Below are 25,976 nucleotides of genomic sequence, written 5' to 3'. Positions count from 1 at the left end.
CGGCTACCGTACTTGCGGAAGTGTCACGGAAATGCCAGTTTACACGCCCATGCGAACTTCTTCAGGCGCAGTGATTAACAAAAAGTGTTAAATCAAGAGGAAGAACAGCAGAAAACATTCGTGCACGAAAACCTGACCGGCTGCAGCGTCTATGAGTTTGTGAAGGGAGACAAAATGGCGTCCGGAGATGTTTATTCGGTATGTTCGCTCCGCTGCCGAGAGGCTAAGCTCAGTTAGCTCTGTGCTGCTGCTCGTTTCGCTCGATTTCACATTTAATTCAAACAAACTTCTGACTTCAGTAACATCACAGCATCGACACGAGCTGCTCTGACATGAAGTGAGCACGGAGCAGTCACCTGTGTTGATCGGACAGGTTAAAGTTTAGCTCAGCGGTTTTTCACTCTGTTATAAAGACTGTTGAGCAGCCTCAGTTTACACTGAGCGTGCAGGTACACCAGCTCCTTGTGCGCGCGCGCGCGCAGTATTCCTGCGGTTGTGTTTGTGGTTGGTCTCAGGTGAACTGTTTAAACCATGAACTGATTTCCTGCTTCAGAAGGTGTGTGTGCAGGTGCTCCTCCAGGTGTTTCTGTGGGCTAACTTTCCTCCTGCACATGTAGAAAACATGTTTTAAATACAGGTGAACTCAATCTGCTTCACATTACAATCCACTTCAAGTTCTCTAAAAGTATTTTATGTGATGACTGTTCTGGGGTACTTTTTAAATATATACTTTAAAATGTCAGTAAGCTCAGTGGAGTACTTTATATGAAGTACCGTTTTATGGTACTTCATATATTTCTTTATAAATAAATATGCGTATTTATTGATATTTATATCCACAAAACGTCGCACGTCAGCTGTCAGCGTTTGGTCTGTCAGGCTCAGTGTCCTGGTGTCCGAGTGGAAACCAGGACGTCACGCCAAGTTTCTAAAGAAAAAAGTATATTAAAGTAGTTGAACAGCTGAGAGTGGACACGTCTGACTGTGGACGTCTGTGTTGTCCAGCACAGAGACCCCGTGCTGAAGAAAAGAGACGACTTCGAGGACATTCTGGAGGAGAGGAGGAACTCCAGCGACCTGAGATACGCTCTCAGGTGTTACACACCTGTTCTTTACAAAGGAGTGGCGCCCTGCAAAGCCGGCGAGCTGAAGAGTCTGGTCCTTCAGTCTGATCAGCTGCACTATGTGGTCCATCAGGTAAAGGGGAGGTTCTGAGGCCGCAGGTCGTCTTTCTGGTTCTACCTGACGGATGTGCTCTGAAGGTTAAAGATGAACAGCTGAACATCCGTCAGCGTGAGAACTACCTGAAGCGACAGAAGCCATTCATGTTAGGTGAGGCCGAGCAGAATAACGATCAGTTTATTGTTACAGGTTTCCAAAGAGACGGGCAGAGCCGCTGAGGACGTCCAGGAGGAGGCGTCGGCCATCTTGGATGAGATGGCTCACTCTCTGCAGCTGAGCACCGTTCGCTTCTTCGCCTTCACGCTGAGCAAGGTGTTTAAAACCTTGTTCAGGAGCATCTGTGTCAATGAGGAGGGGATCCAGAGGGTGAGGACACGCACCGCCACGCCGTGACGTGTGAGGGGGAGGTGGGACCCACAGAGACCGTCCTGATCTGCTGTCTGTGGTGTCTTTAGCTCCAGCAGGCCATCCAGGAGCACCCGGTTGTCCTGCTACCCAGCCACCGCAGCTACATGGACTTCCTGCTGATGTCATACATCCTGTACACCTACGACCTGGCTCTGCCCGTCATCGCCGCCGGCATGGGTGAGCAGTGGACACGCTGAGTCAGCAGATGTCCACACACACTCGCATGGTCGTGTTGGTGTTTTTAGCTTCATGAGGATGTGATCTGACATAAAGCTGCAGTTTGTGTTTGCCGCAGACTTCATGGGGATGAAGGTTGTTGGGGAGATGCTGCGGATGTCTGGAGCTTTCTTCATTCGCAGGTCGTTCGGCGGAGACAAACTGTACTGGTCTGTCTTCTCAGAGTACGTGAAGACCATGCTGAAGGTGAGGACGCTGAGGACGCCTTTCTGTCCTCTGGTTGTTGTGGCTGTTTGAAAGCCGTCTTCTGCAGACGCACTGTGTTGTCTCTGTTTTTCAGAATGGATTTGCACCAGTTGAGTTTTTCCTCGAGGGGACGAGAAGCCGAACGTCCAAGTCTTTGACACCAAAGTTGGGTGAGCTGCAGGAGAACGTGGATATGAGCTCTGCCAGCTTCACGTCTGCAGATCCTCGTAAATGCGACCAGAGATGATTCTGACCGATGAGACTCATTTTATCGTCCCCTCGTCTTTCTGTCCTCCACCAGGTCTGTTGAATATCGTCATGGACCCGTTCTTGAAAGGGGAGGTGTTTGACGTGTGCTTGGTCCCAGTCAGCATCAGCTATGAGAGGATCCTGGAGGAGGCGCTCTATGCCCGAGAACTGCTGGGTGTCCCCAAACCCAAGGAGTCTACTTCAGTGAGAGCTCGATTGGAAATGATGATTCATGATTTATGGTTCCTTAAAGCCTCTGAAGTCCGACTCTGCAGCCTGCGCTGAGGTTTGTCTTCATGCTCCAGTTTGCTCATCACTGCTTCTTCTCTCTCTGCAGGGTCTGTTTAAAGCCAGAAAGGTCCTGAGTGAAGACTACGGCAGCATCCACGTGTACTTTGGTCAGCCTGTGTCCGTCAGGAGTTTAGCCGAGGACAAAGTGAACCGCAGCCAGTTCAACCTGGTACCGAGGTACGTCAGTCAGCGCTAAACCGTGTGTGTGGAAGACCAGCAGACTTCAAGTGAAGCTGCATGCAGACCGGAGTATGAGCTGTGTCTCACTGCTGGACGTCGTTACAGCCAATCAAACGTTTGCTTCTGTCTGCCTGAATGTTCAGAGTCTGGACAACATCTCCGATGTTTCCTGGACTAACGGTCATCTTCCTGTTTGCAGGCACATCCCCACGAGGCCCAGCAAGGAGATCCACAGCTTCGTGAACGACTCGGCCTACAGGCTGGTGCGGGCCCAGGAGGAGAACATGGTCCTGAAGCCGTGGGTCCTTCTGGCCTCCCTGCTGCTGCAGAACCACCACCAGAACCAGGCGGCGGGCCGGAAACGGGGGCTGGCGCTGGAGGAGCTGACCTCACAAGCCGTGTGGCTCAGGGACGTTTCCCGGCAGTACGGAGCCTTCCTCCACTGGCCCGGTAGGGACAAGGTTTAGTCCAAGTAGCATCGACCAATCACGTTTGAGCAGGATTTAGTTGCATGCAGGTAAACAGTCCCTGCAGAGAGCTAAAGAGGCGGAACCCTATTGGCTGCCGTCTGACGATGACTTAGCTTTTTTTGATCTCAGCTGAAATGATGTCTGGACCAATAGCAGGTGGAGGAGGTGTTTGCTCGTCTGATAGCTGATTGGTTTGTCTGTCCTGACTCCTTCAGACCACGCGCCTCCTGCAGAGGTGGTCTCCTCCAGCCTTCACCTGCATCGAGGCCTCGTGAGGACCTGTGAGGGCAGAGTCCAGCTGGCTCTGGAACCAGGTTTGGATCTGTTTGTGATTCTGGTCTTTTCTTCCTGTTTGAGACGAAGATGAACTGAGTTCAGATCAGTTTGTTCATGAGCTACAGTTCGAACACCAGCCTCCACTGAATCAACCGTCACATCTGCTCACAGCTGCATTCACTGAAAGTTACAGTATGAAAGAAATGGAACCAGACTCCGTCCCTGTGTGTCGATGCAGGCGGACAGGTGGGACCAGGTGGCGCCGTCGCTCCGGAGGAGGAGCTCTTGAGCCAGGCAGTCATCGTCCTGTCCTGCGCCTCCTACAGGAACCAGGCGCTGCACGTCTTCCTCCGCCCGGCTCTGCTGGCCTCCGCCCTCCACGCCGCCTCCTCCACCCTGAAACGTAAGGCCGACCCTGCTCAGCTGAGCTGCTCTCTGCACTCTTTACAGACTCTAACATGACGGAACACAACAGATTTGTCTTCATTTATTCATTTATCGCTGCTCTGTGCTCGAGTCAATGTGGTTTTAAAGAAAAGCACCAGAACAAACAGCTGACTTCCCCTTTCGAGGAATCTGGTGCTTTTCTCCACTGAAGAGCGACGTCTTATCCAGGCCTTCAAACGTGTTGGCTGCTTCTCCTGCATGTTGATTGTTCTGTGTTTTCCAGAGGAGGTCTTCAACAGCTTCAGCTTCCTCAGAAACATGTTCTCCAATGAGTTCATCCTCTGTCCTGGAGCCACAGTGCAGGTGAGAGCAGATGAAAGTGTGAGTGTTGGCTGAACGCTCTGCACTAACTAAACGGCTGTGTGGTCTTTCAGACGTGCGCTCTGGCCTTCACGTGTCCCTCCTGTGTTGCAGGACTTTGAGGAGGCCTGTTACCTGCTGGTGAAGACCGGAGCTCTGCAGGTCACCCAGCAGGAGCTTCTGGTGACGGACAGAGGACGCAGAACTGTGGCCTTCCTCACCAGCATGATGGACCCCTTCCTGCAGGGATACCAGGTGAGACGTGAACATTTCATTTCTCTGACAGTTTGTATATTTGCAGATCCGTGCACATGGACGGTGTACAGGAGGCACACAGTCCGTGCAAACATCACACCTGTTTCATTAGCAACTTCATTTCACAGCATCAGACCTGCTGCAGGGAGCAGCGTGTTCGTGTTAAGCTGCAGGTGTCCTCTAGAGGGTGCTGTTAACACATCAGCATCGCTCTGTGTGTGTGTGTGTGTGTGTGTGTGTGTGTGTGTGTGTGTGTGTGTGTGTGCGTGCTGGTGGTCTCAGGTGGTCTGCAGGTTCCTGTGTGAGGAGGCCGCTGAGACTCTGACAGAGAAGCAGTTCCTTCCTGCCGTCCGCAGGTTCATCATCAAACATCTCCTCACAGGTTTTCCCTCTTGAAACGTTTCATTTGTCACATGATTTCTGCCCGTTTTCACCTCGACGGACTGTAACTGTGTGTGTGTGTGTGTGTGTGTTCTCCAGGCAGACTGAGATACTCTGAGGTGTTGTCGTCTGACCTCCAGAAGAACAGTCTGGCAGCTTTGCTGAGACTCGGAGCTGTACAGAAAATCAAAGGGTGAGTTGATTCTGATCGTCTCTGATCGCTTTGATTGGTTGGTGTTTCAAACATCAGTAAAACCAGAATCAATCATCAATAATCAATCTGTTCACTGACCGCAGCTTCATGTGTTCATCTCCTTCATCCTTCATGTGTTCACAAAGTGGTGAACTCTGTCCATCCTCTGTGATCGACTGAGTCTTTCCAGGATGTCCCTTTCATACCCAATCATGACCCTCTCACCTGTGACCAATCAGCTTGTTCACCTGTGGAATGTTCCAATCAGGTGTTTTTGGAGCATTCCACATCTTTCAGTCTGTGAAACGTGTTGCTGCATCAGATTCACAATAAGAGATATTTCAGCTCAAACATTGAGCATCTTGACTTGTCCTGAGTCGAATCTTTTTTCCTCTCTGCATCAGGACAAACTCCCCAAAAAAACCTTTGACTGACAAACAGGAAGTGACTTGAGGAAACGCTGGTAGAAATCATCTGTTTGTCTTAAACTCACTAAACCTCTCAGACATTTGTCCGCTCACCTCTCATCACATCCGGCCATGAGGACAGTTTGCTTTTAGACGTCTGTCCTGCTGATTTCTGCCTGCGCCTCTTTAAACTGTGGACGATCAGCTGGACTGAAGCTTGTCTGTCCCTCAGGGTGGAGCAGAGCTCTCTGAAGGTCAACAGGGTGATGGTGAACTCGCTGGAAGACACTTTAGGTAAGAGACCAGCCGTCAGCAGGAATCAGCTGCTTTGATTCTCCTTTAAAACAAACGTCTCTTTGTCCAGGAGGAAAACTCCCGACTCAGAAAGCCGTCGGCGCTCGCCTCTGATTGGTCCTCGTCGTGGGGTGGAGCCTTTTGACCTGAAGTCGACGTACCTCGACGGCGTCTCCGCTCGCCTCAGACGGTCGACCCCACTCCAAACGGCTGTCTGTGAGAGGTGGAGCCAAGAGTGTCCACCTGGAGACAGCTGAAGGCCTTCTGTCTCCTCGTGTCCTCGTCCCCTTTCCTCTCTGTGTCTCTTCTGTTCATGAAGCAGCTGCTCGGTGAGGCCTTTGGAGGTGTTCCCGAGCTGTTCGGCTCGTTCTGAGCGGCCTGGTGGAAGCTCGCCGCCGTTCTCCTCCAACGACTTCAAACGCTCAGCGTGGCTTTTCTCTTCTTCTCTGTCTGCTTCGTCTTCGTCTCGTCTTTGTTGTGAGCGCTGTGATTCGTTCGTGCGTTGTGATGTGGAGCCACATCGGCGCTCTTTTCTCACCGACTGTTGCTGAAATGGATGAAGGTTTTGGGAGGTTTCAGGTTTCAGATTTTGGTATAAAAAGGTTTTCTTTTGCACTGCAGGAACAAAAGAACTGAGCGAGCCGAACGCGCCTCAGCTCGCTCAGGTTGGAGCAGCACCTTCAGCTGCGTTTACCTGTGCAGGTGGAGTCACTCCGTTTAAAGTGCACTCACTGTTACTGAAGCACTACCAGCTGCACCAAAGGACGACGTCTGTTCGCTGTCGGAGGTGTTTACGTATTTTCTCCAGTTCTCCACTAGTTTGTGAAGCTGCTTCAAAGTTACAGATTTTTAAAGTATGAATATGTTAAAGGTGTTTATTTATCGTCAAACGGACACAGACTTTATCATTTGTTACAAAGGACGGAAGAAAAGGCGAAAATAAAGGAAAAGAAGATGCTAATGCTAACAAAATGCTAACTTGATGCAAAAACAGCTTTAAAGGCCAACAGATGATTGTTTTCATCAAGACTCAGGATCATTGACTCAGTTTCCAACTTAGATTAGTAAAACATCCTCGTCATGAAGCTCTTTATGTGGTCGTTAACGAGCAGCGGCGTCACGTCGACCCTCACGCCTGCGTCGGCAGCAGGTGGAGGTTTGAGGTCGACTGTTGGAGGAGTTCTGGGACGCTGGGGTTCGTCAGCCTTCGCTGCTGTTTGAGTGTTTGATTTGTGTCAGTCTGAGAGTTTACTGAGAAAACCAACACGTTTCCTGATGCCTCACTTTGAGGAACGTCAACGTTTCTCTTCCAGAAGAAGCCAAATCTCTCCAACGTGTCATTCTGAATCCAGTCTGGACACAAAGCGGCCAAACGAGACCTTTGAACTCTACAAACGTCAGTCTGAAATCAGCAAATGTTGGCGGGCGACGATTCAAAGCCACTTTTCCTTCTGAGAGGTCCAGAACCGAACTGTAGAACCTTCAGACCGCAGAGTCTGATTCTCCTGTTTAATGTTTTAATCGTTTGATCGATTATTGATCAACAGATCGCATTCAAATAAAAGTCTGCTGTTTCTCACTGATCCTGATAAAAGAAGAATTGTTATTTGTGGGACGGAGGCTGAACACAGTGCAGCTACAGCGAGATGAAGCTTATCTTTACTTCAAAAACAACCAAACGAAAACTCAGCAAATGACGTTTTATAAAAATACAAAAATCTTCTCTGATCGCCAAATTTGCCAAATACTAAACTTGATCTCAGGCTTAAGTTTAACTCAGCCACCATCGAAGCAGCTCTGTGTGCACACGTGTGTGTTTGTGGTTCGGTGTTTTTCAGCTTTTATACTCTTTAATGTCTAAATATTGACTGTGTGTGTGTGTGTGCGCGCGCGCGCTCTGTACTGAATGTACAGGCTGATGAACTAAAGCATGTTAATAAAGTGTTTTGAATGCTGCTGTGAGTCCAGACTGTGTGTCAGCTGATCGGGATTCACTCCGTCATCCTGTGAACGTGCAGCGTTTTTTTTTTTTTTTTTTAGACGTCCGACCTGCTGAGAGACCGTGTTTGATGATGGAGGATTAAACCCTGACGTGAACGAACGTCTTTAATCACTGCCGTGTTTACACAAATGAGCTGAGAACATCTGGATTTTGTGTGCTCTGAACTCGAGTCTCCAGCTGCTCGTCTGTCTCACCACGTGGGCTCAAAGGTTGCACACGAAGCGGAGACGGCAGGTGACCTGATGGACTTCCTGCGGCTCAGCAGCCGAGGAGCTGCAGGGGCTCGATGCCTTGCTCGAGGGGAATTCAGCAGGGTCGGTGGTCTGGACTGATGACGGACAGGGACTCCTGAACAGGGTCCAGGAGACCCCCCAGGTCAAGGTTTGTCAACCCGATCTGCCGGCCCGTTAGAACGTTTAAAATCAGCTCTGAGCAGCATTTTAACGACTTCAGGTGAATCTAAACTCACCTTTGGGGGCAGTGCAGCGAGCTGGAGACGGAACGCTGACAGACGAGGAGCATCATTCTGAGTGTGAAGACGTCAGTCCAGTGTTCAGGTCGTGGTCTCCGCCTGCTCCTGAGGGAAACACCTGGCTCCTTACCTGCTGAACGTCCTCCAGCTCGTCACCTTTCCATGTCAGACAGGTGCTGTCCTGAACAGCTGTGAGGTGTGAAACCAAGACAATAAGCTGAAATAGCCTAAAGAAGAAGACGTCTCCAGATCCGGCTGGTCGCCGCGCGTCCGTCTGATCCATCCGGGACCTGAAATACGATTATTGATCAGAGCAGATTTACATGCGGAGGTAAAAACACACCTGAGCCCAGCGTCACCTCAGGTTTCTCAAGACTTCTTCTGAAAATAATTCAGACGTATTGATCATACAGCCGTCAATCAACGTCGTCTCTCCACGTCAGTCTTCAGGGGTGAAGGTGTCAATATTTCACCAGAAGACAGCAGAGCTGTGACCAAACCGTCGGTTCTGCTGATCAAAGATCATTTTTGCTTTTTTAAATACACATTTTATTTTGCATCAAACACTCAGATCAGTGCATCCAACCGGCCTCTAGGTGGCACACTCGCCCCTCTGTGAGCTCTGTTCATGGCAGGCCGTGCGCACACACACACACACACACTCTCTCTCTCTCTCTCTCTCTCACAGCAGCATTTTTCATCATGTTTTGTGGCTCTGCTGCTGAGTAAGAGACTGCTGCCAGCAAATCCAAACGCTTTCCATCCATACTGCCCTTTCTCTCACACTCACTCCGTCTCTGACAAATTCCACGTTCATCTACAGTTGCCATAGTAAATTGCTTATACACACACTCCATCCATCCATCCATCCGTCCGTCCGTCCATCCATCTCCCTGCTGGTGTATAACAGTGTCAGCCATATCAGCACTTTATCTGCTACGTTATGACAAACTGGGCTGAAGGGGGTGGGGGTGGCACATGCACGCACGCACACACACACACACACGCACACACACACACAGAAGGGCAGCCCATAATAAACTACTTTCTGACCTGTGGCAGCCGCTGGGAAACAACAGCAGCAGACAGCTCGTGTTTTATGAGCAGGAGTGAACCATGTTTGGGTTTGTTCCTCCAAGTCTGCCTCTGTTATTCCTTCACTTCGTGTGTGTGCGCAGGTGTGTGTGCGCAGGTGTGACTGAGCGCACGCCGGCCTGCTGCTGTGTCCGGAGGGGTTTGTGGAGGTCTGTGTAGGGAATTGATTGAAGGGAAAGGGACCCTGGTGGGTAATGTCTCAGCCGTTAACCTCAGGTAACGGGCGGCTGATGGATGCAGCTCGTTTGCTGCAGCAGGTCCAGTTTATCAGCTCAGTGCTGGAGGCCAAGACATTTACATACTGAACGAGGCCTGTCGGGGATCCGGGGGGGGGGGGGGGGGGGGTCCAGGAGATCCCAATTAGTCCACATTTAGAGGTCCAGCGTGGAGGACCGAGGCGGATCTGATGGCGGAGAAGGATGTGATTAGTGGAGAATCAGCTGGAGACGAGGACGTGTTCTGCTTTCAGGGAACCACGGAGTTCACCATGTTTCTACAGGAGCCCAGAATGGACAAACCACACTCGGACTGTGCATGTTCACATTACCTGAAGGCCACCGTAGGCTGGGTTAGGTTAGAGAGGTGTGAGCTGAGGGACAATCAGCTGGTCGCAGTCTGGAACCGTCAGATGTCACGAAATCCTCCACGTGGGACCTTTAAAGTGAGAACCTCAAAGACTCACTGAATTAAACGTCTGCTGAGTCACTGCTGTCCAACGAGGTCACCATGGTGACTGAGCCTGTGGCAAACTGAACACTTCCTGTGCTGAAGCTTCACATTAAAAGCATCTAACTGCTGCAACACAAGTCGACTTTTATTATGAAGTCGTTGCATCGTTGTTCTTCTCTTCTTCAGCCATGCTGGTGATGAAGAGCTGAGGACAGTTTGCTTCATTACAGAACTGATATTTAATAGATTTCTCGCTTCAGAGGTGAGTTTTTTTGGAGCAGGAGGTGTTTTTAAAGTGACTTTAAAACATTAAATAATCAACAACATTATGACAATGTGTTCAGCGTTTGGCTGCTGGATGAGATCAGCTGATCACGAACGAGGCCTTGATGGCGAACAATGAGCTAAACGATGCACTTCAGACTTCTCCTTCACCATCCATTGTTAATGCGTTCCTCTTCTTCTGTTCTATTATACATCAAAGATAAGCTGGTCTCAGATCAGCGATTAGTGCTGAATGAAAACATTTGCATTTTTTACGATATTTGCATAATGAGGACACGCGTGGATCCAATGTGCTGCGCAACACACACGCCTTAAACTTTAATACACACACACACACACACACACACACACACACACACACACACACAGTCTCTGTGGGATTCCACGAGCTGCCAGTTCTTGACAGCAAGATAAATAATAATCCTCTGATGGATGCTGCCGTGAAGTGAACGCTCAAGGAAGATTTAATAAAATCCAATAGAATGTAATTGAAGTGACGTGTGTGTGTGTGTGTGTGTGTGTGTGTGTGTGTGTGTGTGTGTGTGTGTGAAGATCTGGGAACATTACATTTTATTCACAGACAGAAGAGGTTCAGTGAACACAGTCATCCTCTGCACCTTCATCAAACCACTGAAGATCTCTATGCTAAGCTAACGAGCTAACTGGCAGCAGAGTCACAGCAGTGAGACAGACCATCATCATCATCATCATCATCATCATCATCATCATCATCATCTGGTGTCTGATTATTGGTGGTTCAATGGGAAAAACCAGACCTGCAGGTCACCTGAACATCCACCTGTGAACATCTCCTGTTAAATTCATCTGATTTTTTGTGTCATCTTTTCAATTTCAAGAACATTTTACAGATTTCAGAGTTTTCTTGGAGGGAAACGGCTTCCTTTCAGTCTTTGTCAATCAGGGAAAGTTTTGCTGAAAGCGACAACAAGCTGCTGTTTCTGACCTTTTCTTAATGGAGTCTCTGTGCTGTGTGACTAACAGTCGTGTTTTGTGGCCCTGCAGCCTCTCTGGTGTTAACATGGACACAGTCAGTCCACAAACAGCTGAAGATGATGATGATGATGATGATGATGGTGATGATGATGATGATGATGATGATAGCAACGACTCTACATGCCATCGTCCTCTTCAGTCAGCTCAGGAGTCATCACAGGTGAAGATTCTTCAAACGCATGTTAGCACTGTCACTGTGTTAGCATGCTAATGTTAGCATTTAGCTGAAGTGTTAGCTTGGCCTCAGACTCTTAGCCTCAGCAAACATCCTGTGACGAGGCCTCCGCGTTCAGAAAAGCTTCTTCAAAACAATCAAAGAGTTTTAACTCTGTATCTTAGAGTTAAATCTCTCTGAGTGGACGGGATCATGTGGCGAACAGAAACAAGATGGCTGCACACGCGGTGTTCACAGTCACACTTCTCAGCGGCGACAGGAACAGGCTCCAGAGAAGCTTCTCTAATTTGCACATTTGTCATGAAATAACAGCCGAACGTGTTAGAAACAACGTAAAGACGGCGGCACAGCGCCGGGCACCTGTCAACAGACGCCGTCAAGCTCCGCCACAGCCACACGTCTTAATAACGGCCTCCTCTCCGCCACCAGCTTGCTTCTCGACAGGAGGTTCACATTCTGTCACGACTGCAGCTGAGACGGGACGTGAGACCAGACACTTTTAATCATTTCAGCCAATCAGCACAGATCTGTTCCAATTAGCTCCAGATACGTTCGATAAAGACGCTCACGCTCCTCTAAACCTGCGCCGAGTTTAAGAGGAGAGCCGTTAACTTAGAGCAGTAATGAGCTCGTCAAACATTTCTTCTGACCAACAGGCTGAAAATAAAGAAAGAAGATTCAGCTGATGAGACAAAGGAAGGAATGATTTCACTGACTTTACCACTTAGCCTGAAAGTCGACTTCATGCTGGTTGGCTGATCGTCTCACCTGACGTTCATTCACCTGACGCTGTGATATGAAGTCGTGACGATGATTCTTATTTTGTCTGACTTCAGGTTGATGTGACCAAACGGCTCGAACACTCCGCTCTGAGCTCAGTCTGTCCTCGTGCTCTCAGGCCTCCTGGACGCTCGTCTCTCAGCAGGTCGACTGTGAAAATTATCCGAAAATAAATCGGCACAATCGAGAGCAAATGTGATGACTCGGCCCGTTTTCGCCTCACAGGTAGTTTATTTGAAGCCGTGTGAGGAAACATGACTCACGGCAGACGGCGAGGAGAGGCGGTCCGCCGTGCGGTGGCAGAGGGGCCGACAGACAACCAAAGCTGCTAATGCATTCCTGTGATCTGCGGCACCACAGAGGAAGAGAGACAGGAAGAGAAAAAGAGATGCTAATACGCAGACAGGATGAGAGAGACAGAAAGCAATCGGTGTGAAAAGGAAAGAGAAAGAGCGAGCGAGCGGCGGCGAGGCTGACACTTGGTCAGAGGCACAGCGAGTTGTCAGACGGGCTAATGCCGCCTCGGTTCAAGTCCCTCTTAAAGACGTCAGATCACACAGGCAGATTGCCCGTGGAGGATTTGAGGCGGGCGCCCGCCGGGGGAGCTGGGAAATTGCATTTGCTGCCTGCTACAAGATCCTGATAAGAGCAGATTTGTTCTAAGAACGCAATGACAGGGCAAGGTTATCACAAAGCTGCCTGCCCCCGACTGCAGGGCGGAGGAGAGGCTTCCTACACCCTCAGAGAGGACAAGAGGGGCTCACAAGAAAACCCCGAGAGGGGGGACACATGACGCTGGTCCACAGGACCCTCAGAGCAGCAGGGTCTGCAGAAAACCCCCAAACTGAGGCTGGAGGCACTTTGTCCTCACCGTCCATCACATGCTTCTTTGGATTATGACAAAATATAAAACCTCTAATCAATGACTGGTATCATCATGATTCAGCTCTCAGCAGTGAGCTGAGGCTGAAACGATCTGCTGTCTGAACACTGACAGCAGGATCAGGCGGTCCGTCTCTCTGCTGTCCTTCCTGGACCGCTTTCAGTCAATGTGGCTGTCTTCAGTGTCCACACAGCAGCTTGAACTGTCTCTGCTGGGAGTGATGCTGCTGTCTTCAGTTCTGTTGTGGCTCAGTCTTTTAACCGGAGGCCTCACGCTCGTATATTCCAGTTGAAACCAGCCTGCAGGAGCCTTCTGTCACCTAAAAGCTGGAGTTTCTACTGAACAGCGAAATGTTTGCTGTCCTGTAAAGACGGTCAGGACGCCTGTGGCTGTGTGTGAAAGGACAGACGGACGGCTCAGAGACAGACGTGTCGTGTCTGTCTGACAGTCTGTCTGTCATCCTCAGAGAGACGGCGGCAGAGCAGCACAGCAAAAGTTCAGCTTTGAAGGTTTAAGGCTGTCCAGACCTTAATCTGTCTGTCAGAGGACGCCGGGCTCAAAGCTGCCGGGATGTCGGACTGATGTCCTCTGGACAGCCGGCGTCCATCACAGGACGTTTCCAGCTGACGGCGTGCGTCTCCTGCACAGGACTTTGTCTCTGCCGGGCTGCAGGTGTGTGGTCTGCGCTGACGGGAGGCGGACAGACAAAATAAAGCGAACGAGAGCAGGAAAGTGAACGCAGCTTCACAGAAACAGAAAAACACGAACACACAAACGAAATCCTGGAAAATGTGATCAAATGTGAAAACACACAAATGAGCAGACGCATCACTCACATGAGATTCATCAAAGTCCTTCAAGTTCATTTCTATCAGTCAGCTTCTGGAGTGAAGACATGAAACTGTCTGATGGAGATCTAGAAAACAGAGATGTTTTCTCAGCAGTGAATTCATGAATATGATCATTTAACGTAAATGAAAACATCTGTTCATCACTCACAGATTACTGAAAACCTGATTGATCATAACTGTTCAATTACGTTCTCGTCTCACATTCACCTGAAAGACAAAGATATTAAACTGAACACACTTCAACCTTTCCATTGTATTATTATCAGAAATTCACAGACCTGTGAAATTAATCTGCACATAAATACACATATTTAACATTTAGATTTTCAACTGAGAAATACTGAACAGGACAGTGATTTAACTGTGATCCTCCTGCATCAATGCTGCACTGATCTACTGATACTGTCCCTACATGTGGATATAGTGCTGAGTTTTTTCTATATTTCAACATAAACTGTAATATGATGCACATATTTACATATTTCTTCTTTCTCTTATCGTTTGCTTTTCTAGTCTGTATTTCTGCTGGAGAAAGGGAGCAGCGTCACGTGACCCACTTTCCCTGCAGCGATCAATAAAGTGTTTGATTCTGATGTGAAATATGTGACGAGTGTGGTGGAGCATGTGAGCGCTGCAGCAGGCGGCTTATTCCTGCTGAGCCGTGCTGCGACTGGACGGGAAGACATCCATATATATATGAAATACTTCTGCAGACAGCACCATGGCTGCGTTTGATAGGCTCTCACCTGGTCACATGACGCAGCGATCACGCTGCGTTTACGTCTTGTTGTACTTGTCGGTCAGACGCTGTGACCGTTACCTGCTGTGTGACGTGAACCAGCTCACTGCTGACCATCTGAAGGCCCCCCCCCAGCACGCAGGTGAACTTTGGGGGATTTGCAGGTGTCGTCCCCTCGGTCGCAGGCTGCAGACGTCGTACCTGCGTGACGAGCACATTGGCTCAAACGATCACAGCTGTTTGACAGCTGATGTGAGAGAGACCAGAGGTGTGAATTCTCCGTATCAGCAAACTGTGGGCTCATGCTCTGATGTACCGCTCCATCAAACTGTGTGTGTGTGTGTGTGTGTGTGTGTGTGTGTGTGGAGCTCACCAGGTGTGATTTAGTGCCTGTGGAGGTAAACGAAATAATTTCTCAGGGCCTCTGCTGTCAGCTCTGTCACACAGAGAGATAACGCTGTCGATGAAACGTCGTCTCCACACAAAGCTGGAGCCGAGCAGAGAGGAAGCAGCTGCTCCAGCCTCAGACTGTGCAGCTAAGGATCAAACGATCGGCCGTGACCTTCATCACCTTTTTCCTTTGTTAGGTTTGTCATCCGAAGCGAAGACGAGCCTTCGGTGATGTATTGTCTTTGTCCTCATATTCCTGTGTGACGCTGAAAATAAAGTCGTGCTTGACGAGGAGTTCAATCATGAGAAAATGCTGTGAGCATCGACTGTGACTTTCAGAGTAAAAGCATCCAGTTTCAGTCATTCTCCACGCACGATTGGTTCAGGTGAGGATGACCCATCGGCCAGGCGTCACCTGAGGCTAATGTGCTGCTGATGCATCGTTCTGTGTTCATCACTGTTCAGATAACTTTTATTACCTTCCCTCTTCTGGATGTTTATCACTGTTACACTGATCTTTACTCAGGACACTTGGACATGATGTCTTCCTCTGAAGACACACACACACACACACACACACAGTGAGAGCATCGTGGCACAGACTAGAACCAGGAGTGAATAAATCCACAGGTCACCTGTCTGCCTGGCTTCACCTGGAGTTCTGAGCTCCTCTGTGTTGTTCTTCGCTGTCGGCTCTGACTGGATCCACATGGAGCTTTTGGTTTGAGGTGCTGTTCGAGTATTTAGCGTCCTTTAGTGGAGAAGAGCGAAGCCGAGTCGTGACACTCGCGCTGGTTAGACAGATGGAAGCCTGTCGGCCGATAAATCACACTCCTATTAACCCGAGGACACGTAATGTAAAGTCACCTCGGCCTCCAGGGACCCGCAGCACAGCGCTGGTTCCACTTGGGCTGATTTCAGCCTCCAGCAGCCGCTCGGGGTCGGATTACAGCCTGGAGTCAAAGCGAGGGAAGTTCACGTGAACGCAGCCGGATGGATGCTGGTGGACACACGTGATTGAAGTTAAACTTCAACACGTGAGCAGATTCTGACAGACTGATGCCACAACACAAACAGAGGTGTGAATCTTGATCTGTTTGCTTCATCTCTTCACGTGATTCTTTATGACACTGCTCTGGTCTATGGACAACCCCACACTCATTTACTTCCACTCAGTGGGGTACATGTACTGTATTGTACTGAGTGTGTGTCTGTCTACTGTATATAAGACAAATACTCACTTCTGGTGTCCCTTTAACTCACCTTGACAACATTAACACACCTTTACCTTCTCTAAGAGAACGTGCTACAGCTCTAAACCTCAGATTTATTCAAAATAACCAAGAAACACTTTTAGTTCAAAGTGCAAACATTTATTGAACTCAGAACAGGTTGAAATAAAAGCAAAAATAAAATAATATAATTTATTATGGAAATCCCCAACAAACAGCCGTCCTGGCTCCCGTGTAGAAAACGGCTCCTCGCCGCGTCCCCGGCCACATGACGAAAAGTCAGTCTCGTCTCTCATCGCAGGAGGTGTAACTGGGCCTCACCTGGTCACCCAGTGCGCCACCTGGTTTCCTCGTGTCTGGTATCTCCTCTGCTGTGCTGGCTAACGGCTAACACTGCGGTTAATACAGTTCAAAGTCCAAAGCGCTAACTGGTGCTGGTTAGCTTCCATGCTAATGGCGTCAACGGCTGCCTCGTGCTAGCTCGGCTGTTAGCTTGACGTTAGCTGAATGCTAACTCTCTCAGTCTTAATACACTTCAGTCAACTCACAAAAGCAGCGACAGAGACTTTCTGTGCTACAAGACTTCACTGTAACTCTTATTGAAGTCCAGAGACCAAATACTGACGAGCTGAAGATGAGACCGTCACCTCGGCAGGTCGACGGGACTTTCTAAACCACCGTCTGCTCCCACTCACCCTTGCCTCGCTCTGACGCTATTATCCCGCCCCCAACCAATCAGAAACCAAAGAACTTGACGGTGCCTTTTGACTGGCTAATTAGAAGAAACATGGGCGGAAGATGGAAACTAGCAGTCAGGTTTTAACACCTCCCCATCGCAAACGTTAAAGAAACGCATGATGATGCATTCACGTCACTAGTAAATCACAACTGTTACGGAAATAACCACATATTATACACTATATGGCTATACAGATAGACCTAAAATAACCACATAACCACACATACATTACCATGTGACCTTTTATCAGGAGCCACTGTGATCCCAGAATGTCTGCTTGTTCACAGGAAATATCCAGATCCTGTTGATCCAGATCCAACCCCTGACCTGTGCTCAGACAGGTGGAGTGAAGCTAAATCCATCCCATCAGGCAGTTCACACCTGCTTCATTCATTCCCACTGCTGATCTCAGACCAGAGGGATGACGATGATGATGATGATGATGATGATGATGATGACGATGATGATGATGATGATGGTTCTAACAATGTCTCACAGTGCTGCTGATCTCGCTAACTGTAGCTCAGTTTTGTTGGTTGACGACGACCCGTTCTTATATTTCCATGTTGGGTTCATGATATTTACTTATTTTGTTGATGTTGATGTTGTTATTCTGTAATTCGGCACTTCATACAGTGAAGCTGCGTCCTGGAAAACCAAGCAAATCGGACACTAAAATGCTCAGCAGACATTGTTTTTCCCTGTTTGAGGTTTGACTGGTGCTAATTTGTTTATGTCCTCTTCTTCTTCTGTGGTTTAGCTGTTTATCCCGACGATCAAACTCCGAACAATCGCAGCTACAGCACATGGAAACGAGGCTGATATCTTTCCTTTTGCTGCATCTGTGTTTCGTTTGGATGGAAACTCAGTTTATGGTGTCAAGTTTAAACAAAGTACACACTCACACCAGCGACACACACGGAGCTTGGTGTGTGTAGATACCTGATGGTTGATGGCAGAGAAGAAACCAGCTAACATTTGAGCTAGGTGTGAAAAGCAGGTTTGTCTGCCTCAGGAACGAGTTGAGCTTACACACACACACACACACACACACACACACACACACACACACACACACACACACACACACTCTCCTTCCTACCTGCCAATATATCACAGCCCCTGGGTAGGAAGATTGATGGCATTAAATTGCTTCTATCCAGGTTTTTTATCAGGATTTACAGGCGTCGCTGTACCCAGAGCTTTCCAGCACCACTCCCTTCCATAAATCATGCTTTTTCACCGTACCAGCACTCTCCACACACACACACACACACACACACACACACACACACACACACACTCGCACCCGAGCACACACAGGTGCCACACGCATGCACAAACACCCCGGCACACAAATGTCCACACACACAGACTTTGGGATATGGCTGTAACAAGATGGATGACCTCCGCGCCGTCTGCTGCCAAAACGAACCTTAAACCACACACACACACACACACACACACACACACACACACACACACACACACACACACAGAGCGAGTCAGACGCAGGAACACGTGTACATTTTGACTCTGTAATGGAAAATGTCAATCTCTGTGGATGGCGGCCCTGGAAACGCAGCGACTCCTTCCTTCCACCCATCGCTCTCATTATAGGAAAATGTCACCTCATTTCCTGAGTACACGTCGCCTGATTAATTTCTGAAAAGGGGAACGAGACGGACAGAGATTGTGAGACGGAGAGCGGCGGCATCTGTCCCACAGACCGTCTGCGGTCTTGTTTTGGGTGCTTAGGTTTGCGTGGCGTGAAGTGGCGGCGGGGGTCCTCAGGATGGCTGAGCCCAACCCCTCAGCTGGCCCCGGGCTGAGCGAGGTGGTCCACATAGTCCTCCAGTGTGACCCGGGTCTGTCCGGGGGTCTCCTCAGCTGCAGATGTGGCTCCACTCCAGGGTCCTTCTGGATGTTGAATACAAGACAAATTCAAGATATGCGATATTCAAACTGAGAAACTTTATTGTTTTCTGTAAACATCCACTCTGACTTTGATGCTGCAGCATGTTTTAGAAGTCGGCTCAGGAGCCTGTTTTCTGAAATCACAGCTGGCAGTGATGTCACAGCGTACTGTCACACCTGAGAGTACACCTCTACATCAGCGCAGCCAGAGGAGAAGATCAACAGCAACAACGAGCTGCTGTCCAGCTGCTGTCAGACGAGCTAAACGAGGCGAAACATGACGCCGAGTCGCCTCTTCATGCAAGTTCTTCTCATCTAATGAATCGTAAGAAAGCACCAGCAAACCCCCCAAATCCTGGAGGCTTCCTTTGAGTGGCACCGCGGCCGGCAGAGGAAGAAACAGAGAAAAAAGACGATGGCAGACAAACGAGGTGGAGGCAAACAGGAGAGGCAGCGACAAGTGTTTTACAGCTGCTGAATAATTAGAATCAGATGCAGCGGTGGCATCTCCCTCCCCGCCTGTCATAAACGGGATAATGCAAACAAATGACCCTCAAATTGAAAACTGTGGGACAACAGAGCAGAGTGCCCTGTCTCATCACACACACACACACACACACACACACACACACACACACACACACACTTCAGTAAACACACACACACCTCGTGGTGCTGAAAAGACACAGTTTACAATCCAAATTATACTGTGATGACAGTCCAATTCTTTTCAATTTAAACACTGATTAAATTCCCCTGTTGCTTTTTGTTGTCACCCACCGTGTGTGTGTGTATGTGTGTGTGCACTCAGCACAAAATTAAATATTGAATCGCGCTACCTTCAATCAAAAAAAGTTCCCGCCACCTGGTCGTGAATACCAATGTTTGATCAGATTTCCAGGCAGGTTATTGTCAGCGGGCTGAATGTAACCTTCATGATCATTAGCAGCTAACGCTGCTTCACTGATGCTAATGAACATCATTTGGAGCTTCAATTGGCCGAATCGCTGAGTAAAAGAACTTCACATCTCGCAGAAGTAAGTATGAACGTGTGAAAAGAGGCTGAATAATTACTCGGCTGTTATTGTCTCGAACAATCTGAGAGTGTTTCCTGTTCGGCGGAGAAAAATGAATCTGAGGTGGAATCAAATGAGAATAAATGAACAAGGGCTGTGGGCGGGGGGGGGGGGGGGGGGGCAGGCCAGTGAACCCCGTCCAAAACACGAGTCAGACAAGAAAACTACACGTCTCTTTAAAGGAAGCCACACACACACACACACACACACACACACACACACACACACACACACACACACACACACACACACACAGAGTTCTTCCTCATTAGCTGCATCATCACGTATCAATACTGAGGATGATGGCTGTGATTGGGGTCGTATTGATTGGAGCTGCCTTTGGCCCTGAGAGGATAACGAGGCTGCGCCTGTTTCCACTGACGACTCACAGAAACACCTTTGATTTTAAGCCTTCGTAAAGTTTTCAGTAAAAGTCAGTCAAACAGGAAATCTCGGGGATTATTTGTGGATGAACACTCTTGGACGAGCTGTTGTCGTGGAGGATTGGGTCGTTTCCTTGACGTTTGCTGCTCTCTGGATGCTCAGCGCAGAGAAACATTTCTAAAAAGAAACGAGGTGAGCAAACAGGAAGGAGGTAAAAACTCTGCAGACAGGTGCGAAGTGTCCTTAAAGACGCTGTTAACTGTCGCTGAGCTCGAACAGGTCGAAGACGTTTGGTCCTGATGCACCTCAGGACGCTCCGCCGTGCGTCCGCCTTGTTTCATTGAAGTCATGAGTTTTTTTAACCTTTAATACTGAACACATCACCACGGCCAGAGTTCACGGAGCACCTGGTCTCACCTCAGCTGTTTGCTCTCAATGGAAACATGTGTGCAGTGTGTGTGTGTGTGTGTGTGTGTGTGTGTGTGTGTGTGTGTGTGTGTGTGTGTCGAGGGGCTCGCTGTTGGCCAGAAAAGGTAAATGTCAGCTTCCTTTGGGGCTGCAGAGGGAGTGCTGACAGTGTACCTGTGTGTGAAGGCTGGACAGGTGAGTGTGTGAAGGCTGGACAGGTGAGTGTGCTCTCTCAGCTGCTCTGACCTCGTTCACGTCTTTAAAGCAGTAAGATGCATCCACAGGTGACTGACGCACAGAAACACACAGGTGAGTCTTTCATGTGAGTGTTTTCTGATCTGACGCCTGAAAATACAACAAAACACAAACGTGAGCGTTCAGTGTCAGCGTTCGTCCTCAGGAGGAAACTCGCCTCACCTGTCCGTTTGGACTTCCTGGACGCTGATCACAGGAAGTCAGGCAGGACAATAAGACACACGGAGAAATAAATGAGAGGACAGAAGGACTTCAGTGACATGAAAGAGTGAAATTTATCCCTGTGACAAATCGATCGGTGGTTTTCTTTCAGACTTGATAAACCGCGTCAGAGGACACCGAAAGGACGAGTGCTCATATTTATTTACTGGCTTTAAGGTGGATTTTGTCACACATGCTAACAGCCACATGGCGACTTCACCTTCAACCTGTTCAGGTGGTCAGCCGGCGGCTCGTGCTCGTTAACCTTCAGTCTGCTGAAGACATGAATGAAGCAGACTTCCAGTGACACACTCACTGCTCTCTCTCGTGTAACTGTTTCTGTCAAAGTGTCTTTATTTCTTAATGAAGTCTGAGTTTTAACTTCCTTTAAGGCTCAGTCGGACTCGTGCAGCCTGTCTGTGTTTACGGCCCACGTGAAGGTGGAGCTCTGCCTCTGTCACACGCTGTGAGCTCCATCCCTCCATCAGTCCTTCTGACTGAACGCGTCCTGACAGCCGGCCTCTCCCTCCCTTTCATCTCTGGCTCTCTTTATTTTTCGTAAGCCGTCAGCATCCATCTCATTTGTTACGGCTCTATTATGCAGCGCCGCCTCTATGAAATAAAAAAGCATGAATAAATCAGAACTAACCTCAATCTCTGTGATTCACAGAGTTTGGATAATTATTCCGTTTCTCATGAGAGAGCACTCATTGATTCGGCGTGACCCTGAGGAGTTTCCAAGGTTACGGAGGGGAAATTGATGGCGGCCGGCGATGATGGAGAGAGGAGAGAACTCACAGAACATCCAAATATTCAAATCCGTCTCTCTCCTCTCTCTGCTCGCACTCCACAAATACGCGTGACCAAATGGACTTATAATTGGAAGTCAGGAGGCCCAGAAATGCTCCTCACCTCCTCTCTGAGTCGTCTGGATATTAGTTCTGCTGAGTTACGGCCTGATATGAGCACACGGAGCGAAGATGAGGGGAGGAGGAAGTCATTACGAGCAGCCTGTTGCTGATGTGTGGAGGAGGCTTCCTCACTCTGCACATGTTTTCCTCTTCTTCTGTTTCCACACAAACACGCACTCGTCGTGTGTCCGTCTTCTTCCTCCCGTACTACAGTCTTCCTCACTCCGCGGACAGTCCTTGTGTCCTCCCGGTGGGAGCTGAGTCCCTCATTGTCTGAGCAGAGCGGGACGTGCCTCTGGATCTATGAATCCTATTATGAAGGCAGTGAGAAGTGGGTGAAGAGGAGACGGAGACAGGCAGGAAGATGGATTTCAGATGAGTGACAGACGATGCAGACGCTGTCCTCAGCCGACGGGCTTCGTCAATTTGTTTGTCTTCCTGAGAAAAGGCGTCTTTTGACCGTCCAGGTAATGATTTTCCTCCCTCAGCAGCGAAGCCCACCTGGTGTCGTGTTGTCTCAGAAACATCCACAGTGTGTTCAGGCTGTTCCTCCATGTTTGCTCCACCTGCAGACGTAGCTGCAGCCTGTTAGCGTCTTCAAGCCGCACACTCCAAACTAAAGCAAACGTTTTGTGTGTTTTCAATTTGTGCAGCTTAAAACAAACGTGCTCCTTCTTAGAGGTGGAGTCATGGATGATGCTGCCACCTGCCTCCACCCTGTGATCACACGGAAGGAACGCCACCTGCTGATTGGCTGCACAGTGTTCTCAGTCTGTGTTTCCTGTGCAGAGTCAGAGGAGAAACTCTCACATTCACCAACGTCAATCGTTCACTCCGTCTGTGTCAGGTGGAGGTCAGGTGGAGGTCAGGTGGAGGTCAGGTGATCAAACACTGCTTCCTGAAAGTTCATGCAAACTAATTTAGTTTACAAACACGTTTAGTTTGAAATGTGTTCTCCAAATCAACATGATCACTTTTTAAATGCTCACATTCAACAAATCATTTCATCTCTCACACACACACACACACACACACACACACACACACACACACACACACACACACACACACACAGACGGACATGTGTACTCAGAGGTCCCTGAGGACCAAGTGTCAGGAAATGAGACCTGGATCAGGAGGAAGTCGAATTCTAAAATAAGAAAAACAAATCAACACCACTGTGTGTGTGTGTGTGTGTGTGTGTGTGTGTGTGAGTGTGAGTGTGTGTGAGTGTGTGTGTGAGTGTGTGTGTGAGTGTGAGTGAAGTGTAAATGAAATGATCGGCACACTTTGTGATTGCTTTCGACCGAGCTGTGCCGTCCTTCTCATGACTGAGAGACGAAGAGCAACAAACCAACAGAGACACTCAGAGACGAGGACCTGAACACACCTGAAATCTGGACCTGCTGTCCCCCTTCATGTGTCTCTGGGCTGGACCGTCCTGGGTCTGGTGCCTGATCCGGTCTCTGTCCCTCTCCTCTTCCTCTTCCTCTTCCTCTTCCTCTTCCTCTTCCTCTTCCTCTCTCTGCATGTCATCGTGTCTCCCTTCTTTCTGCCTCACTGCATTTATGACTTTAGTCACTTTAGATTAATTATACAAAATTTAATCAACAGAAAATCAATATCTTGATATCAATAAGACTTTATTGATCCTCGGGGGACGGTCACAAGCTGCCCAGCAGCTCATAAAATAACACTTATACAATTTACTCTGTCAATACAGAAATATGAATCAGCTCCACCTTCATTGGCTGAAATATGAAAGTGATGTTCGTGTTGATCAACAATCAGAATCATAAAATCTGAAACATTCTGCTAAATTTTTATTTTTGGTTCTTTAATATATTTTGATGTTAATACTTTTGGACTTTTATAAAAGTAATTTTTCCCGTTAATAATGACGCTAAGTTGGAGACGAGACGTTCACTGAGCTGCGGTCTGCAACCTCACCACTAGATGCCACTAATCCAACACGCTGCTGCTTCAAGAGCAGATCAGAGGAGGAGGAGGAGGAGGAGGAGGAGGAGGAGGAGGAGGAGGCGCTGCAGGTTCATCTGAATGGAATCCAGCGTCGGTACGAACGCGTCACTTTAATTTGACAGGGACAAAGCACGAGACGATCAGTGATGACAGATTTCTGCAGACGTACGAAGACACAGCGGTCTGCTGAGCTGAACCACTAGAGGGCACTAAATCCTGCAGGCTGGTCCTTTAAGAGACAGCGAGACATCCTGCTGCAGCTGCTCTGAGATCAGTTCATCAGACCTGCTGTCCGAGGCTCTTTGATCAGCGCTGCATTCTTTAAGGAGACGTGATTTTGATCTTTGTGTCTTTTAGTCGAGAAGAACACACACACACACACACACACACACACACACACACACACACACACACACACCTTTAAGTCAGTCGCTCAAACACAGTGAGAAGGAAGACGTTTGATAACGTAACGTCTCTTTATTTGATCTTTAATTTTCTTCGTACAGACAGAAGTGCTGCTGGAATCTACGAGTATACAACAGGCAGACGCCTTCGTCTCCGGCGTTTGGACCGGCAGCATCTATCGACACGTCTTTACTGAACACACACGAGCCGTAACCCACAAACACCTTCAGTCTTTTGTCCACTTCAGTCCTCGACAAACATCTTTTTATGCTCAAACATTTCGTTTTTCAGGACGGGTCAAACCCTGCAGCCCAGCCCGTCTGTCCGTCTGCAGTCAGGACCGCGTCCACGTCTCTGCTGCAGGTGTGTCCATGCGTTCATATTAATGTGTCACAGTCCCTCGACAGAGTCGGTGTGTTTTCATGGTAAAACGTCTCACACACACACACGTTTCACTGTTTTTACATCCAGTGCGAGTTTTCTTTTATAGTCTCACAAATGTTCACATTCAGTGTTTGTATTCTTGTCACAGTGTCTCAAACACGCACACACGCACACACGCACGCACGCACGCACGCACGCACGCACGCACACACACACACACACACACACACACACACACATACACAGCCTCTCTGATTTGGTGTGTCCTGCATTCACAGCTTCTCGATGTCCCTGTATTTCTTCCTCAGGATGGAAACCTGGTCCCTGAACAGCACAGGGTCCAGTCTCATCTGGGAGTGGACCAGGGGCATGAATCCCAGCCAATGACTGAAGGCGTTCATGCAGGTCTGTCGCTGGGCGAAGTGGTCTGGGTCGGCCCACCGGGACGCCTTGGAGCCCTTGTTTGATAGAAACAGATGGAAAACAGAGAGAGGAAGAGGATGAATGGACGAGAACAAAGGAATCAATCTTCACAGCTTCAGACAGACCTGACCGACGCTAATCTGACACACAAACGAAACGCTGACCGCCGTCTGTAAGACCGACAGTTTCATGCCGTCTGCAGTGCAGCACAACAAAACACACGATGAAGGTGTGTTTTGGTCAAAGGTCACAGAGGCTCAGCCAACATCATCCTCACACCTTTGTCAAACACTTGGCAGCAGCTTGGAGACGTCGTGATTATTCAGAGTTGAGCGCTCGCTGTCAGCTCTCTGCAGGAGGCGCTTTAATCCCTCACGGCCTGTTGTTCTCTGCACATTGCTAACAGGCTTCCTGCTGCTTAACTGTCACTTAGCAAACTTAGCAAGGTGTGTTGCTAATGGAAAAAGTTCACACAGTGTGGAGCAGGTTGTGATGGATGGATGAAGCTTCGTTCATTCTGCAGCAGCTGCTGACCTTCATTTCATTCAAT

General features: G+C 48.8%; 3 protein-coding genes across 3 annotated transcripts in view; 2 read left to right on the top strand and 1 right to left on the bottom strand.

Moving 5' to 3' along the window:
• exoc8 (exocyst complex component 8) overlaps window positions 1-25,976 on the top strand; it is an 87,254-nt gene that overhangs the window by 44,105 nt on the left and 17,173 nt on the right. The window lies entirely within an intron of this gene.
• On the top strand, window positions 15-7,712 carry gnpat (glyceronephosphate O-acyltransferase). The gene is made up of 17 exons (XM_076755812.1): window positions 15-198; window positions 1,006-1,197; window positions 1,372-1,548; window positions 1,638-1,767; window positions 1,886-2,013; window positions 2,108-2,183; window positions 2,315-2,466; window positions 2,600-2,730; window positions 2,933-3,183; window positions 3,419-3,517; window positions 3,718-3,882; window positions 4,150-4,229; window positions 4,341-4,481; window positions 4,764-4,863; window positions 4,962-5,055; window positions 5,695-5,756; window positions 5,827-7,712. The coding sequence occupies exons 1-17, from the start codon at window positions 175-177 to the stop codon at window positions 5,868-5,870; spliced, it is 2,046 nt and encodes a 681-aa protein (XP_076611927.1). The 5' UTR covers window positions 15-174; the 3' UTR covers window positions 5,871-7,712.
• LOC143336034 (exostosin-1a) overlaps window positions 24,658-25,976 on the bottom strand; it is a 147,330-nt gene continuing 146,011 nt past the window's right edge. The window contains exon 13 of the mRNA XM_076755856.1: window positions 24,658-25,461. Coding sequence (XP_076611971.1) covers window positions 25,276-25,461 — 186 coding nt within the window. The 3' untranslated portion in view covers window positions 24,658-25,275. The remainder of the gene's footprint in view (window positions 25,462-25,976) is intronic.

Source organism: Chaetodon auriga, chromosome 18, assembly GCF_051107435.1.
Source record: "Chaetodon auriga isolate fChaAug3 chromosome 18, fChaAug3.hap1, whole genome shotgun sequence".
Lineage (NCBI taxonomy): Eukaryota > Metazoa > Chordata > Actinopteri > Chaetodontiformes > Chaetodontidae > Chaetodon > Chaetodon auriga.
This window is presented reverse-complemented; position numbering and strand designations above follow the sequence as displayed.